Source organism: Homalodisca vitripennis, chromosome 2 (assembly GCF_021130785.1).
Source record: "Homalodisca vitripennis isolate AUS2020 chromosome 2, UT_GWSS_2.1, whole genome shotgun sequence".
NCBI classification, from domain to species: domain Eukaryota; kingdom Metazoa; phylum Arthropoda; class Insecta; order Hemiptera; family Cicadellidae; genus Homalodisca; species Homalodisca vitripennis.
Genome location: NC_060208.1, coordinates 204,209,960 through 204,229,612, shown reverse-complemented (window position 1 = coordinate 204,229,612; position 19,653 = coordinate 204,209,960). Strand labels below are relative to the sequence as shown.

Here is a 19,653-nt window from a genome sequence, read left to right as displayed (position 1 = left end):
AAACAAAATTTAGTTATTTCACCTTCAGTTTGACGTTAAAATTGTTTAAGTTTTCTTGGACAGTTTTTAAGTAACGGCTAGAGTCTCTTTCTAGGCTGAAACTCGCATCCACTCAGCTGGAGTGGTCAAAGACAGTCAAATATTTAGGACTGACTCTAGACCAGGGCTGCCCCAACCTACGGCCCGCGGGCCGGATCCGGCCCGCGAGTCGGTTTTATGTGGCCCGCCTTGGTGCCAAAAACAACCAAATTTGCTTACAAGCATTTGAAATATTAAATAAATACAAATTTTGAGAAACCAAGCAGTCCAGCCGATTTCACGTAGAACGAGCCGTATTCATTTGGTGGAGTATGAGTGTGAAAGAAGTAAAGTAGTTGCAGACAGATTTCACTGACCTACGGTGGTGGCTGCCGGCTGGCGAATAGAGCGCGCGTAAAGCACGGCACAGCGCGCGGTTCGTTGACGTAACCCTACCCAACTCAGTTGTTTGGGGTTCCAAATCCCCTGGGATGTTGGCCCGCCTGGTCATAAAGGCTTTACAATGTGGCCCTTGGGTAAAAAAGGTTGAGCACCCCTGCTCTAGACCATAAGCTTACGTGGAATGATCATCTTAATAATATCCTGCACAAAGCAAAGTGGGGCGCTCATGACGTCCAGGAGACTTGCAGGAATCTCATGGGGCGTAAAACCCCATATAGCACTATGGCTTTACAAAGCAGTTGTAAGGCCTCAAATCACTTATGGTTCATTAGTCTGGTGGACAAAGGTGAATCAGGTAACTGCCAAAGCCAAGCTTGAAAGCTTACAAAGGCTTGGCACAATCTTTGTAACCGGAGCATTCAGGAGCAGTCCCTCAGCGACCTCGAGGTGGCTTTAGGACTTTCTACCTCTTGATGTCCATATAAAAGCTGAAGCGCGTAAGTCAGCTTATCGGCTGATGGTTACTGGCTTGTGGAGGAATGGCGCGTCTAACGCGAGCCATGGCGCCATCACTGAAGCTGTAAAACCCAAGCGCTATTCTCGAAATGGTCTCCGACACAATGAGAACGGAGTTCGTATTCAATAAGCCATTCTCTGTTGACTTCTACTCCAGAGATGAGTGGAAATCGCAAGATAACATCCCAACAATAAGAAAGAGCTTTGTCTGGTACACGGATGGCTCGCTTATTAAGGGTAGAACTGGATATGGAGTGTTTAGTCAATCCCCTAGAACTGCCCTTAGCGGCAGTTTGGGTCGGAACTGCTCCATATTTCAAGCCGAAATCTATGGTATTCCTAGCCTGTGCCAACCTAGGCCTCACCAGAAGGTACCAGGGAATGAACATCTGTATAATGTCAGACAGTCAGGCAGCTCTTAAAGCTCTTGACTCCAACAGCATTTCATCCCAGGCTTGTGTGGGAGTGCTTTAACACTCTCTGCAAGCTTGGATCACGCAACTGTGTGCGTCTTGGTTGGGTACCGGGCCACACAGGCATAGGTGGCAACGAATGCGCCGACAGGCTTGCCAAAAGCGGAGCAAGCATGCCATACACCGGTCCAGAACCAAGTTGTGGTATAAGCAAGTCAGCCGCTTACCAAAGTATAAACAAATGGTCCAGAAGACACACCGCTTGTGGGTGGCAGAGTCACCAAGGACAAGCACTCGGCAAAAGACTGCTTGCCGATTCTAGCTCCGGATTCACCAGATGGCTGATGGGGCTGGGCAGGGATCGGGTTAAGCAAGTGATTGCCTTGATCACTGGACACGGCCACTTCAGGAAACACCTAAAACACTCTCTAGGTTTACGAAATGAGGACTCGGAGTGTAGACTCTGCAATAAGTCTGAAGAGACTGCAAAACACATAATACTGGACTGTGAGAGACTGGGAGCAAGGAGAAGGGCTCTTTTCGGTGATAAACAACCAGGCGACGAACCAGATGCTAGTATCGGGGAAAAGCTTCTTAGCCTAATTAAGGGGCACGAAGATAGGCTTACCCCTCTAACATCAAAGGGGCACACAATAAGCTCAGGTTGACGTGTGAGGATCTATGAATCCACCCCAATATCCCAAAGGAAAAAAAAAAAAAAAAAAAGTAACGGCTTTTTCAAAACCTCTGCATTCTTTTTTGGAGACCCTGTATTTTTAGTATGCCTAACTTATAACGCTATAGGTACTAACATCTGAATATTCAAGAATGTAAAGAATGCCAAGAAATACTGATGTCCTGATGTACAGCCGTGCTTGTTAACTGTTGAAAAATACTAATGTCCAAATATCAGCATGTTCCAAATTTTATTTTTACACTTTTGAATTAAATTAATTGTATTTTTTTATAATATTAGAAATATCGGTTTTCACTGACATTTCTGACTACAAATGCACCACAAATTATCGATTTATAAATGGGTGGATGATCAAAGACATACATTTTTCAAAATGTCAACAATTGTTGTAAAACTAATAAAAAATTGTGATTGTGTACAGTTTTATCTGTAGTGTTTATTTAAATTAAACGTTTAGCATCTGGAATGTTTGTAAAGTTAGTATGTTCTAACTACTCAAAGAAGGGAAAAAGCATTTATTGTTATTACTGTATTTTGGTAAGTATATTTTTTATTATTTCTTTTGATTTTTATATTTGTTTTATACACAAGGCTATATGTACTGATACATAATTTATAAAACTATCAACTAATTAATCAATTTTTACAAATAAATAGGGGGGTCTCTGGCAAAAATGTATAATAATGAACAACAGCCTAAAAAGAGTTCAGTATTCTTCCCTACTGTGTAAAAGTTGCTAGCATTCCTCAGAAAAAAAATTATTTTATCTAGTACTCAGAGTTAATTTAAATTTGGTACAGTTTGGGTACATAGGGAATTTAATTTAAAATTTCATTCTACTGCCCCGGGGCTAGTTGTAAATCCAGGCTTGTATCTATGTCAGTCTAAGAGCTAAGATACGATAATTAGTTGTGTTGCAGAAGCGAAAAGTGTTTCAATGCCAACTTAGGATCCTCAGCTGGAAACATTGAAAATGTTTTATTTTGATCCATAAGAATGTGTTTGTAAATTTTCACATTAATTTCGGAACACCCCAAATATTGTACACACATTTATAAGGTTAGAATTAAAAACACTGCTTGTTCGCATAAACTTTATTACAGTTCATAACAATTTACTAACATTGGCCACATTTAAACCTAAACCAAACAACAAAAACCACAAGAACAGTAAACACCACCCCACCACTGATCCACTGGACCGGTGGAAGGGCCACACTAAAAATAATGTCTACAATAAACGCTCTCGTTACTAATGGTTGATGTCCCTTGCAAGGAAGGGTTAACAATGGGCACGGCCCTTCGGAGTGTTACTGTTACATATTTACAAACATGCATACACTAACGCAGACCTAACCTGTGCCTATAAATAACTAAGGTTACATACAACTAACTATTAATTCCTCATGGTTAACACAAAAAAATCAACAGAACATACACAAGTCAGACTAATGTAGCGGCCTACAAGAAGTGGAAAGTCTTAAAATTTATTCATAATGAAATTAAAACTGTGTGAACAATAGATAATGCTTTAGTTATAAACTGTTGTTAATATTATTGTATGAATTAGTCTACTATCATAGTATGCACCAAGAAGTATTGAGAAATGTATTTTAAAACTATTACACTTAAAAACTTGTTTATTTGGATTTTCAGCATTCCAAGGAAAAACCACCCATTACTAGTTGTCAAATTGTTTAAATAAACATAATTTATACTGTCTATAATAGTTTTCAACATGTGAAACGTTTATAACAAATTCTAAAATGCACATTGTTTATCATCGAATTTGCAGGCACAGTTACAAATATTTATACATACTGTAAACTTATTTCTTATATAAAATAAACAGAAAAATCATAAAAATATGTTTTTTGATGAAAAATGGGAATTTTAAATATATTTATCATTGACAGGAAACTATTTATACAAAAATCCTTTTTATTGAAGTAAACTGGTATATTAGGTGAATAAGCCATAGTTTTTCATGAAAACTGTAAAATCCATAAAAAACCAACAACTGTGTTGGTTGTTCAAGCAATTTAAACAGTATAACAAGTAATTGGTATCCATGGCAAGTCTAAAAATATCAAAAGCCACTAAACATAAAGTAGGAGTTAGGTAATCAAATCAGATCACCTAAAAACATATTTTAAAAAACAGGGTTAACATCTGTAAAATACACATCTTTTGTAAACCAGTTTAAAACAGTAAAATGTACGGAAATCCTCCTAAAATTTGCATGAATGCTCACATAAACAAGTGTTCAGTGTATATAGCAAATTCTGATAAATAAGTATTGCTGAAGTTTTATTTTCAATACAAAATTTTGTGAAGTACAGACAAGCTTTAGTGGAATGTGCAGCTCCAACAGTGAAGACAGGGGCAAGCATGGAAAATTGGAAAATCATCTCCCTCTCCAAAATTCCATTTTACCTTATGAGTATTTTCAGACAAAACAACTAAAACCATTAAAAACTCTAAGAACAAGTTAATACACACATGTACATATATCTTCAGTATCTTACTTTCTTTTGTCCTTAATAGTATAAATATGCTCAATACCTGGAATTATCACCCTCGTCCCCCAAAATAAATTCTAGGATACATCCCTGAACATATTTATCTGTGTTGATAATGTACAATTATAAGAAACATTTCTTATCTGACAAATAACACTAAAGCAGTTTTAAAAGACTACTATTTGCAATTTTGTATGAACCAGTTTTCAATGCCTATACACACACAGCATGGAAAATTCAGAGTATTTATTTAGTGTGAAAAAATTGTATGTGCAAGATGATTAAAGAATATTTGCATGGATGGAAGTAGTCTAGTCAGTAGAAATTTGAGCACATTAATATATTCATCTTAGTTTCTGAAATGTATGGAATTAAAATTGTAGATAATATTAGTATAAAAGACAGTATTCTTTCTTTAATCATAAAAAAGTATATAGTTGATTGACTATTCAGTTAAGAGTGTTTGAAGGTGTGCAAATAAGAAAATTGGAGATTGATTCAAATAATGTATATTCGAACAATTTTTTTAGTACACTCCCAATGGAAGTCATAACCAAACTGAGACCACTTGAGATTAAGCCAAAGTTTCAATACAAAAAAAGAAATTCTTTTCTACTTTTAATTCGTTGTAGTACAAACCATACAGTTAGTTGTATTTTAATATTGTTTAGTTATAAACATTATTAAATTTTCAAAATGTAATTATGTAAAAATTATTTGGGAACTAACTGTTTTTGTTATATTTTGGAAGATTAGGTCCTCAAGTATTTTGGGAGTAACAAGTTGTTTGATAAAGTAATTATAAAAAAAACTCGCTACAGCTGTTTTTAAGATGTTTTAACGTTCTGTACATTTAAAGCAATTTAAATTGAAAAAACCTTTTTTTAAATGATCTGTTTCAAGAAACCTTTAAAATGAGGTTCCACACACCCCACCTTTCCTTTAAATTTCAAGAAATCAAACCCCACCCCCCAAAATACCCCTTACAGACTTTTTGGGGGTACAAAATAATTGAATGGAATTTTTTACCACAAAATTTGGGGGGCTGCTGAACAGAGATCTTCACTTATTATAGCACTATAATCGATTGAATAAATGAAAATGAAAGAGTCTACGAGTATATATAATGCTTTTTATCAATCAAGATAAGAAATTTGCGTTTTATTACTCAACAAAATTCAAATAATCCAGAGATTGAGAAATTACAAAAGTTTTAATATAAAAATTGTGGACCTTGCTACACACCGAACTTAAGACAAAAGTGTGTATGTTCCATGAGTTAAATGCAAGTGACAGTGTATAATACATTTGGTATACACTATGGAATTAGCGTTCATTATACACAAAGTACATGTCTCTGATGTTTGTTCTAATGAATATTGTACACAATACTGGTAAGGTGTGTAAACTCGTTACCACATACACCATGGATATTGTCACTTGGAAGTGAGCGTTGTTTTTGCTGGTTATATAACGAGCATTCCCATTTGTATTCGTTATTTATCTTACCATATTTATTGACCTCTTTGTAATGTTAAGTTTAAAACTTGGTACTTTATATTTAGTTCAGCGAAATTGACAATTCTTAGTTTTAAATGTATGTTAAATAGTTTTAGCATTGAAATAAAGCATAATTATTACTGCGCTTAGCTGATTCCTGTATGTAGTAAATCAATTGCAAGAATCGAAAGTATATCAATTGCAGGTGTAGAAATTGTTATATTATCTTTTCAGTTTTTGTGTGAAAAGTATAAACCCACAACATTTTGTGGACAATTGTTTTGGTTTCTGTGGTTTTATCATGTTGTTAGTATTCTGAAACAACAAATCAGAAGTGAAATTTTAAATCAGTGTGTGTTTATGCATTGTGGATACTTCGTTTCGGATTATTACTGGAGAAGAATGACCACAACTTATTGTAGGTATTTCGCTTCACCACATCATATTACAAGTAAATACAGTAGAATCTCACTAAAATGGCAGATATCAGACATTGGTATTCTCGAATTAGTGCAAACCCCGGATTATTGGAAGGCCATCAATAAAAATGCTTAAAATGTACAACAGTGTGTGTTTTATTACATTGTCTTCAGACAAAATTGTGTAAATCATAGCTTTTTAGTAGTGCATTTTGACTGCCTGAATGACGTTCTGGTCCATGAGTTGTAGAAGAGATGTAACGTTTAGCAGCAAAAACATGACACAGATACATAAACTTTTTAATTTGTCTTATTCTGGATGACCAGGACAATTATCCAAAATAAGCAGGGCTTTTTGAGGCAGTTTAACACAGGCAGTTAGTTTTTTTAGCGAAAATTATAGAGATTTTATGAAACCATTCCTTGAACAGTGACTGAGTTATTTACCCTTTGCGTGCATTTTTTAAATCAACTGAAAGGTTGGTATTTTAAAATACCCTGGGGTTTTTGACGTCCCTATCACCAATAACTTCAATTTATGTGTACCACTTGCGTTCGAACAGAGCATAAATGTTATTCTATCTTTGGCCAGTTTTCGTACCGGAGCACTTGTTTCAGCACAGTGAACGAATGTCTTCTTGGGTACATGCCGGTAAAATAAACCACTCTCATCTGCGTTATAGACTTTTCCTTGAATGGTTAGACTGCAGTAACATCACATGATAGTTTTTCACCCGCCGTACTTAACATCCGAATTTCAAAACGCTTTTTGAATTATTCTAACCATCCTTCACTTGCTTTCAAATTGTTTTTCTCCATTTCTTCATAGAATACTTTTGCCTTTTCTTTAGGAATCTCCCTTAAAATTGATGTATACTTCACCTGTTCTGTTCTTGAAACGGAACACCTTATAGACAGACTATCCTCAACCTGAGGAAATCCTGCCACTTTCAATGTTTTCTGGCACTTTTCAATTTTTTTCCTGAGGGAAAGAGACGATTGTCTATATTTGTATCCTCAGAATCTGAGACTTTTACAGAAGCGGATTAGATTTGAGGGCTCCTGTTCTCTGATGTCTTTGGGGCTGAGGAGATATGCCCCTAGGAATCTTTTACAAATTTTAGATATGGCAGGACAGTTTAGCCAAATATGCTCCGCTGATTCCTCCTCTTCTCCACAGAGTCTGCATTCATCAGTCTGGCTAAGGCCTACCCTCATGAGGTGTTTTCTAAAGGGACCATGTCCTGTCAGCATCCCTAATATCAGTCTTATATCCTCCTTACTCTGATCTAGGTGAGCTGCCCACCCTTTAGCATAAGGAGAGATAAATATTTTTGATCGTGTTAATCTTCAGGCCCTACTCCAATTAAAGTATCTTGTCCTCTTTTCCCATCTATTACAAGAGCTTTGCTGTAGGAGAAAGCTATCCCGCAATCCGGCTCTGGTCCTACCATAAAGGACTCCACTCCCTTTTTGGCGAGGATGTCTGCTTTTTCACTCTACACTATTTACTTACTTTATTTTTCTTAGCCAGTTCTACCAGGGCATTCTTGCATTCCCAGACTGCTTTCGAATCAAACGAACAGGTATCAAGTGCCTTTAGTGCAGCCTGGCTGCCAGAAAGTATTTAATATTTTGCTCCTTTTTGCCTCATTTATATGAGTCCTCTGGCGCATTTTTCTATTGCCATGACTTCCGCTTGAAGACCGTGGCGTGTTTTCCAAGGGGCACTGCTAGGATAACTCCTGGTCCGTAAATTCCGAATCTCAACCTAGAGTCAAGGCGTGAACCATCTGTGTAAAACTTCTTGACTCCTTTTGTAGGGTAGACCTCCTTTTCAATCCATTTTTCCCTTCCTGCAATATAGACTGTATATGGTTTTTCAAAGAAGTATTTCTTAACCATTGTTTCTGACACGTTGGTTAGCATGAGAAAATTCCTGGATTATTTTCATGTGACCTTCTGAAGAGGTTGTCTCTATTACCTTTGTTCCTAGAAGCTTCATTGCACTTAGAGTGGCTGTCCTCATCACCTCCTGCCCCAGAGGAGTGTATCCCAGGACCACTTCAAGTGCTAAGGTTGGACAGAAGATCATCGCTCATGCTCAGGCAAGCTAGCCTTTGAAGACTGTAGCCTCTTGGCACCTGCTTTATGTTCTAATTTCGTCCACCACACTTAAACTTTTCACATTGTCACTGCTTTTGGACCAAACTTAATCTTTTCACTGTTCTTCTGTATGTCATGTATCGTGGTGTGACCGACACCATATTCATTTGCAAGGTTAGCAAGCTTATCACCCTTATTCAGTCTCTTTAAACTCTCGTACTTCTGAAGTCGAGTTAAGGTTTTATGTTTTTGTTCACACTGATTATTGTTCTTCACTTACTGTCTTGAAATATAAATTAAACACAAAATACAACACTAAGTAAAGTAACAATAACACAAATAAATAACATTGGCAATGTTTATATGAACAGCGGCTAAACCACAAGACAACGAAGCGATCTTAGGTTGTTTTTTAACCCGGTTTTTAGTAACTTGTCTTAATTTGAATAACCCATTCTTCGCCCGCCAAAATACGCCAGATTACAGGAGTGCCGAACTGGCGCAGTGCCAGATTATAATGATTTTACTGTGTGTTGGACATTAAAAATAAAATTCTACAAAGATGTATTTTTTTGTTTTGTTATAAAATAAAAGTTTTAATTTGAAGTAACGCTTACAAAGGTGATAGAAGTGTTCTTGGTTTAGAGTAAAGAATTTTCATTGGTAGCACACTTTCAACCATGATTTCTGAGGATGTGTTTAAAATAATAACTGAATAATCCATTTGTGATCTGAAATTGAAACAAAATTACTGTCTTTTAACCATACTAACACTGTGCAAATAGAATTCACTACTTTTGATTTTTAACATGCTTGAAGCATTTTTACATGCTATGACTAATATTTAATTCTAAAATTACTGGACATTTCAGTATTTAAAACATTAACTTAATTGAACTCAGGTTGACTGGTATGATAAAAACTTAAGAATATAAAATCATAATATACAAATGTAACTATTTGAGCAGGAATTATTAATATCTGGTGTTTTTATGGTACAAACGAATAACATTGATATTGTACTATTTATTTACATTCAACTTCACTTATTGTATTCACTAGCCAAACCAACCTCTAAATAAAAATTAACTCAAAGCGTGCAGCAATTCAACTGAGCAAAACAGTACGTCAGTGAAGATGGAACCAAACCAAATAAGAATTATTATACAGGTTGTACAAACAGCCTAGGAATGCCTTAATAGCTATTTAACTGGTTGATCTTGTGTCACAAAGTGGTTAAATAATGTATTTTCTAGCCTTAAATGTTATGATGGAGACATTCTGTGTTAAGCATATAACTACAACTTTTTTTATTTATCAACAGAACGTTTTTAATACAAATATTGGTATTATTTTGTTAACGAACCACCATTGCCATAATATAAACATTTTCAATTATAATATAGGGCATTTCTATGCAAAGAATTAAATTTTTAATTAATTTGATAAATTAAAATGCAAGCTTTTCGAATTAATTAGGTTTAAGTCAATTTATTGCAGCAACTTTAAATGTTTGCAATGGCCAAAATTATCTAATTTTAAAAAATTACAATGCAATTTCAACCAAAAATACAAAATGCCCGTGAATATTTTTTTTAATAAATAGATTTTGGAGTAGTCAATAGTCCGTGAACATATTTTCGATGTCTAAAATGCAGCTTGATAATATTCATTTGTATTAAAAACCATTGTAGTGTGAGTCACTGGTGGAGCACGATGCGCATTTATTAGACAGCGTGATCCACCAGTGAGTCACGCGTGGAAATACGAATCATATATATATAGATAAGTACATCAACAAAACCCACTTTTAGCGAATATGAAAAACATAAAATTCACCTTGTTGATGTAAAAGAAATATTTCCACAAATATAGAACCAGTAAAAATATATTTCTACAAATATAGAACCGGTAAAAAAATTCCATAATATACAGTAGAAGCCGTAAAAAAACATTTTCACAAATATAGAACCAAACTCTTGTAATAGTTAGAGGTTCATTATAGTAGAGAAATAATGCAACACAGAGAGAAAAAATGAATACATGAATTTCATACAAACATTTTTATGAATTTCTGCAAATAAAAAGCCTAAAAATACTGTTTACCTGTTCTTAAAGCGGACAGTCACTCATCATTGAATTACGGAACAGAAGGTTTTTGGATTCTATGTTAATGTGCAAAGATATTGTTACGACCATATAAACAGCTGTTTTGCAGTTTTAGACAGTTTGTACATCCTGTATGGACTAAAAACACGGCTGAAACATATTCCTATGGACACAAGGACTAATTTTTTAGAGGTTTGAATAATATGGCTGGTTTATTCAGAAATACAATATTTCTTTACTAATTAGACCCTAATTGTTAAATACTAAGTTAATTGATAATAATAAATAAGTCTAACAAATAAGTTACAACAACATAGAGGTAATCAGATTGTTATCAGTTAACAAATTAATAATTAAAAACAAAGTAAATATTGTGTAGATCTATATTTATGTAAATTTAAAAGTGTATTGCATTGTATTTAATGATTCATTTTTTTTTCTATTCATGTTATTTATATTATACAAAACGTATAATGGAAAAACAATCTATTTAGAATGGGCCAAACAGATTGTTCAAACAACTCAATCTACCACAAATATATTTCTAGACAAAAATGTAAAAATATTAAACTGTTTCTTCATATTTTAAACAGTACAATATTAAAACTGCCACCAACAATTTAACACATCTGGTAAAAGCTTTTCCTAAAATAAACTAATATTTGTAAGACTTAAGGCGTATAAACTTTTTAATATCAATATATTTTAATTTTAAAGCCATAACAGTACTACTATTCAAAAAACAGTAGAGCTAAATTTAGAAAAGTAAAAATTGAGATATAATTGAGAGCTCAATACAAAACAAAGTATGCAATTAAATTATGAAAGCTGCTTTTATTTTCCTTGAGTATAATAACAGTTCTTCATTTAATATGTATTAAATATTATTCAAATACAAGATTAAATACACTTAACTTATTTTATGCTTCCCTAGTTATTTTCCTAGTGATTCCTTTTTGACATATTTCTTAACCCTATATCGGCCATTAAAAGTAATCACACCATTCAAAAAATGAAAAAATATACTAACTGCAAATTTAGATATCTTAACTTAAATATATTTTATACAAATCCTCTGGAACTTTATTCTCATTGCTTGTTTTACATATTAATTTCTACAATATTTCTGTATTTAAAACCTGTACATTTCTATAAAAATATGTTAAATTAAAAAACTGTTAACATACTGTTCATGATTTTCTTGGATCTTTGCAAGTAAATCATTTTTGTGAAAGTTCATTGTTACTTTTATACAGAAATTTCAAATATGTTAATTTTATGTTAACTTATTAATTTTACATACACTTTCTATATACAGGGTGTTAAGTCCCATGTGGGCTTGATAATTCCCAAACGATTACACGAACCACTTTTGGTCTGAGGACCACTGTTGTAAACAGACCATCCTCTATTGATTGTGAAGAGTCACTAACTACCTTAAAAACTATCTGAAGTCCAGTATTCATTTATTAAGTTTAACTTTCACAACTTGAGCCAAGACAAGAACATTAAACCACCTAGAACAGGACTTACATTGTAAATGTTTCAAACTTTAAACCAGCGCCATTTTTTAAAGAGTGAACCCTATGAGGTCGGATTTGCGTCATTGTACTCTTCTAATAAAGACCTTTAATTTGATGTACTACTCGATCTATGCTCTCATTTAAGATTTCCTTCTGACTTTTTGCGAGCCATCCCCGACATGACAAAAAAATTGTAGTCACTTCAAAAAAGTAGATTTAAAGGTACAGTAACGATGTACCAAGTTTTACTGCTTTACCTGTAATCATACAGGAATTATTAAGCCCGTGCGGAACTCATTCCACTCAGATGTGAATATTTTTGAACATGGTGATGTGCTATAAAGAGCAATTTCCTTCACACACATATATTTTGAAAATCTGACACAGATCTATACTTTGGTTTTACAGAATCTTTAGTTTTAACCTCTTAGAATCTTTAGAATAATTAAAAAGTTTACATTTACATAAAGAGAAACAAATTTAAACATCTTTTTACATTTATACCAAAAGGATAAAAAAATTATTACTATTTTTCCTAATTACTTTTGAAACTTACATATTTGAAAAAAGTTTTTCATTTCTTTGTTCAAACTTGTAATACAACCAAATGATTTATTTTCATGCTGTAAACATGTTTGCAAAATAGTAAACAAATTAGTCAAAATGTGTTATATCATAGCCGTTATAGGGTTAACAAACAGAATTAGTAATTTAATGATTAGTGGGTTAATTGTCAAAAATATAAATTTCAACGAGTAATATAAACAAACTAGGAATGGGCCAATTCTAGTTCTTGATTTTGGAGTCACTTGATTTCTGGTGGAAATGAGGAATCAATTGACTATCACTTACTCAATTTCCAATGCGGATGTTTCCAATTAGCCAATTTAATTAGCATTATAGTGAATGTTCCATTATTGTACCTTTAATGCGGCCATATCAAAGATAGAGAGATATTGATGTTGTCCCCTCTCCCTTACAAAAATCTATGTTTTTGAGAGAGTAATATCTACTTAAATATCAAGTATACTATAGGATTTGATAGTGTTTATGATTATACGATAGATATCCACAAAGTAGATTATGTTTTTATATAAACATAAAACAAATTACAAACAAAACAAAAAAATATTTATTAAATACATTTGAAAGTGACACCAAAATACTATTTTCAACTTGGTCACCTTACAAATTTAGGCACTTATCATAGTGGTGAACTAGTTTTGAAATTCCAGTGTTACAAAATTCTGCCACCTAAAACTTCAACCAGTTTTACAACGTTGTCATCAGACGTATATGTTCTCCCATTCCATAGACTGTAATTTCGTTTCGTAATTCACGTGTTTTGTACAAGTCTGATCTCCTGTAATGATTGAATAGAGTAGCGAGTCACCATATTTTTCGAAAGTATCTAAAAATGTCAATGAAGCAGACATACGCTGATTGTTAAGATTTTTGGTATCTATCTTGCAGAAAATTTATGGTAACCTAACTTCTGCTAAACAATTTTGTGTAACAAACTCCTTTAAATTTTTAGGAAAACTAATTTAGAGTTCTGTTATTGTGAATCAGCGGTCTTCTTTAATCTTCTCATTGACTTAAAAACAATTTCATTCTCAATGTTTGGCCATCCACTTTATTCATCATCATGCACATTAATTCGGCCATTTTTAAACCTAATGCACCTTAGACGCATTCCACCTTATCGTACTCATATCGTTCCCAAAAGCTTCACAGAGTTGGCAATATATCTCAATAGGGTTATTGTGCTTAGCTAACAAAAACCGTATTACCAACCGCACTGCACAACTCATGGGATTTTTTAATTGCGTCACACATTTTAAACTGAAATTGTAAAACAAGGAGCGACAGTAACCTCTCACTAGCAAGGCTGGATAGCCACTGAACGGAGAAACGCTCTGTCATCAAAATGACTACAATAGTCCCGCCTCTAGCGGCTACAGAGCAAAACGTAATCTACTTTCTGGATAGCCCTCGTATATCACAGTGAAGTCAATACATTGTTATACCTCTTACTCATATTGCAAACTTTTCATTGAAAGAAGAAAGATTTCTACACAATCTGAAGATTGCAAAGGTAAAATCATCAACTGATAAATTTAATAATTTCTCATAGAGATAATTCAATATACTGAGCTAGTCTTAATAAAAATGACACTACTATAACCCCTTCCATCTTTAAATTAAAACATTGGGTTCCTAAAGGATCCATGTTAGGACCAGTTCTTTTCCTCTTCTAAAATATAAAATAACATGCCAAGAGTATTAAATATTGACAATTTTAGTGAAATTAGTGATATCCCAGTGCTTAACAATTCTGAGTGAAAACATTGAAAAAAAAAACAACAATGACGATGACCCTTAACCTGCAATTTTGCATATTACGGCACTGAAACTGCATTGAGTAATCATTCCTGCTTTTTGAAGTACCACTAAAAATTAGGCGTACATGTTTCTTAGTGATACGTTTATTTTATCACTTAAACAAAATATTTATAACCTGTGAATGTGTTAAAAATAAATTGTGTGCGATTCCCACCCAAAATTTTTACTCAAGAAAATGAATTAATAGGATTTAATATTTCTGTTAGCGGCTGACATATTGTAGCATGACCGATAGAGATTAAGGTTAAACCTGGGGTTCTATACACAAATATGAAGATTTTAAAGTACTAATAATAGTTTAAATTTCAATCTAATTTGTTTTAATTGGCCCATTCCTAATATAAAAAAGGTAAAATTCAAATGAATTGTAGCTTAATTTATACAATTGTTAGTAATTTATATATTCATAAAAAAAACCGCAAATAACTACGGTTTGAACTTGAATTTTCTGAAATATAAATAAAAACAAAAATATATATATCTTTAAATTTTATATATATACTATTAAGAAACTACTAGTTTTAACACATTAAGCAAAAGAAATTTAAAACTTGTCAAAATAAATAATTACAGTGCATTTATCTAACTGCTAACAAGGCAATAGAAGGATCAAAAGCCAGAACAACCTTTCCGATTCTGAACTATGCCGGGTTCTAATTGTTAACGAGAAATTTAAAACTACCAAGTGGAATGATGAATGGTACAGTAGCAGACGAATCGATGGTTTTAGAACAAATCTTCAACGTTGCCACGATATAGTTGGCACAGAATCCAGGTTTCATCAGCTGATTCAATCGTCCTCGGTGCCCGGAGTCTCTTCATCATTGCTACTGCTAGCACCTGCGCAAAGATAATCTTGTTATCTCAGAGTCTTATTTTTATATGACTGGACGGCAAGTTATAAGCCAGATTTTGATAGGGTAAGAAAACCAGGTTTACATTTACTAGCTTGGAAAAACATTCCTATTTTTCTTGGAACATATAGCCTACATACGGTGGTGAAATAGATATTGGATTAGAAAATATATTTTTATGTTAAATTCACTGCTTTTTATCATAACTTTCTTAAAAAAAGTATCATACAGAAAAAGTAAAAACATTTTTTTTTTTTATCACTCCACATGAAATTACAAACATTTATTTTAGGAAAGTTTATTATCAGGCCCATATAAAACGACTGAGGATAAACATATGATATATTTATAAAATGTTATAGATATAGCTTGAGCGAGTAATAAGTTTCTTATTTATTTATGACCAAGCAAGAACTGAAGAAAATTACAGGTTTTAAAATATTTTTTCTTACAAAAACAAATTTATTTATGAATAAAAAACATACCCTGAAGCTATTACTCATACACATACTGTACAAATTTTACCTTTCAATTTTTTTACATTGTCATTTCTATTTGGAACCGATTATGAAATGGCTATATTGTTTTCTTTAAATGCCTGTGATTTCACAAGGAGTAATAAAAAATTTCTATTTTTTCTGTATTAAGGAAAGTTGCCTTAACCCTCCAACTGATGACCAATGGCTCAGACGTTCGTTATTACCGCTTGTGAACTGATAAAGACGGCACAGCCGTCGGTCAACTTTCGGTTATTACTACGCAAAAACCGTTTAAGTTATAAAGATGTAACTTGCACCAGTCGAATCCTCTACTCATAAATATCAATTCATTTTATATAATTTATATTCATAATATTACTTGTCAGCTGATATCGATCCAAATGCCGTACAGCATACAGCTGACGGACTATGCAGCTGGTGACGCACTGCACGGCCTTGGACGTTCTTTGATGCTACTGTTGCTAGGTTATTATGTAGGCTAGTAACATAGTTGTTTACAATTTATTGTTATGTTGTGAAATGGGCGATCCTTATTGTTGAAGTGATATATGTGAAATATTGGATGATGAAAATATTAGTTCTGATGATGAAAGTGACATATCGGCAAATGAAGTGCATGATGATATTTGTCAGATTTGTTGACAGGTAATCTGGATAATTATGAACCGGTGGAATGTGAGTTCGGTTATGAACAAATTGATAGTGACAGTGACAACAGCCCAAAGAATTCAAGAATTCACCAAAAATTAATGGATTCGTGGATGCGTACTGTCGAAAAAATTGCATACTTCACATTTTTATCAAATCTTTTTTTGTGTTGTAAATAAGTGTATGTATGTTATAATGTTTTTATTCCCTAAAAAACTGTGTATATTTTGTACATTTACAGTATCTTACTATCTCAAGTCATGTGAAACTTATAAAACAAAAAAATTTCAATACACATTTTTCAATTCATGTATAAATAAAATAAAAACAATACTCTAGGAAGTGCATGTTTTATTATTTTTATTTGTCTAATTTCTAACAAAAAATTTGATAAATAACACTTATTACTTAGCATTTAACATACATATTTTTTTATATCTGAACAATATGCTGTGCAAAGACAAAAGCCAGTCTATCATTCTGGGAGTTTTTTTTTTATATAGTGTGTCCAGTATTGATACAATGATGTGCGACAGCCAATTTTTCTTCTCTGTTGAATTTAATGTGGGGGCAATATTCTTTATATCTTGTATTATTTTTTTTGTGCAATGTATTTTTTCTTGCAGCTATCATATTTATTTGATATGTGCCTGATTTATTGATAATTTCTTCATCTTTTGGATTTTTTAATTTATTCAAATCAAGAAGATGGACCAATACAAAATTCAATATTACTTTCACAAAGCTTACAAAACTAACATTCAAAATTTATATAGTATAATTCCAGTAATGATTTAATTTTATTTTACACACTACGCCACACAGGACAAATTAATATTAAAATAACATGTCTAATTATTATTAAAGACAAATTTACTTGTTGTATTTACTTTTGTGATGTGCCTGGCGAAGATAGACTTGCTATCGAAAGGCCTCACAAAAATAAAAGTTTTAACTATTGGTTTGTAGTGATTAAATCAAAGAATACTTTGTACTTGTACTTGTACAGTGATGACCTTACCTTGTAGATTGGCAGGACGTAGAGTTTTTGTACGTGTTGTGTTGTAAGACCCACAACTCAAGCACTTGAGGCCCACTACATGGTAGGGTATTGTTGAGTACTGCAAAAACAACAACATTCTCGAGAATACAATAAATTTAGATACTCGTATGTGATAAATTAATCCTAACAGTATTTTGTATGTGACACAATTAGCCACTTTATAACGAACTATGTTCCATTTAACAAACATAACGTCCGATTGATCGGATCACAAATGTCCCAATTGATCTGCCATTTAGGAAAACATTTTTTTTACTTTATTTACAAGCTTTTAAGTTTTTTTAAAATTTGTTTTGTTTTTAGTAAGTAAGGACTAAATTTATCATTTAAAGATCATAAAGTTGGTATCACTGATGACCTTGACACAGCTGTTTGTTTTTAGTAACTTTGCCCTCATTTTATATTTCACGCTTATTATTTATTTATTTTGTACAATAGCTACAGGAATATTATCCCAAAACAGCTATATTGAAAATACAAGTTAATAATAATTATTTACAATATAATATACTATAAGTACGTATATGAAGAAACTAAATTACAAAATCATTATTAGGCTGAGTAAAAATTAACTGTTTCTGTTACAGCATGAGAAAAAATAAAAATAAAAATATAATATAATACATAATAATAATTTAAAACTTTAACAAAACTAGGTTACTACCTTAAGTTTAAAAAATAATATTTAGCTTATTTACAAATGAATTAAAATTATTATTAAATATATCCAATTCATTTTTATACATGTTTAACAACCTAATACCTTTAAAAAATGAAAAATTATAAAACTGCACTGTATTACAACGTGGTGTAAAAAAAACCAAAGAGGGTCTCAGATTATTTCTTGGGACATGCAGAAAAACCTTACCAACTAAAAAAGAACTATCAACTAAGTTATGTAAAATTTTATAAATGTATAAAATAATAGATCGGTTTCGTCTTGTTAACAAAGTTTCAAAAGAAAAAATACTTCTTAAGACAGTTGTTGACAGGTTTCGCTCACAAGAAACATAAATTATAAATTAAAAATAAATTCATTATAAATTTCATGTGAATCTATTTTTCAATAAAAGTTCTGTAGTTTCATAACAATTATAAGATATAACCACTTTATCGTTTTACAATATTTCTTACGGATAAAATTATTTGTTTGTACAGATATTTTGGTCTAGAGTGATTATTTTATGTAACTAACAAATACATTATATACTAAATGCATTTTTAATTTATGCTAATATATATACAATCTAAAGAGTTCCAAAACAAAAACGAGATCATTCAATTTACAAAAAAACTAAAGGCAGTACAGAGCGAAATGTAAAGTTTACAAATAGATATTTCTAGTTCCTGAGATTGAGACTGTGTAAATGATGAATTTAATGTAGGTATTCATGTTTATATTACTCTCGTTTGCTACTTAAAACTGATCTTCCACAATTTGTTTTCAATTTTGAACAATTGAAACTGGTATTTTGATTGGATTGGAAACTACATTTTGAGAATAACAAAACCAAACAGCTATACACAAAATAAATAAATATGATGCTGGGTGGTATCAGGATGACTGATTATTTTCCATCCAATTTATAATAAATTTCAACAATTAGTAAACTCCAATTAATGGCATAGGCCTTAGTGGTCCTTATGACCTTCCTATATGCTACAGCACTTCCTAAAACATCTGGTGATATTTTTATTCCGAGTTTGAATTGTAAGATCTTTACAAGAGACAATGTTTTTTGTAGTTTGTAAATAATGTTTGTTTTTTGAATGGACTAGCAACATCCTGATAATAGTGTCGATACTAAATGCTTGATAATGACAGTGACATTTTAAATTTATTTAAACCCTTTTAACCCCAGCCATTTTTCCATGGACTTGCCAGAAAGCCCATGGCAATAAGGGACCGTAGTGCAGAATTGAGGGAAAATACATATAGTTTTCTTATTTTTGAAGA

General features: G+C 32.5%; 1 protein-coding gene across 3 annotated transcripts in view; it reads right to left on the bottom strand.

Moving 5' to 3' along the window:
- Window positions 1–3,126: 3,126 nt before the first annotated feature.
- LOC124355300 (RING finger and CHY zinc finger domain-containing protein 1) overlaps window positions 3,127–19,653 on the bottom strand; it is a 34,988-nt gene continuing 18,461 nt past the window's right edge. The window contains exons 6-9 of one of the 3 annotated variants that reach the window (XR_006921753.1): window positions 17,655–17,754; window positions 15,314–15,471; window positions 5,537–9,324; window positions 3,127–5,503 (exon numbers count right to left, since the gene is read on the bottom strand). Coding sequence is in view for 1 of the 3 variants with exons in the window: in XM_046806379.1 (XP_046662335.1) it covers window positions 15,422–15,471; window positions 17,655–17,754 (150 nt within the window). In the remaining 2 variants the exon portion in view is untranslated. Of the gene's footprint in view, window positions 9,325–15,007; window positions 15,472–17,654; window positions 17,755–19,653 lie in introns of those variants that run through there. The other 2 variants (XR_006921752.1, XM_046806379.1) reach the window with 2 other exon arrangements.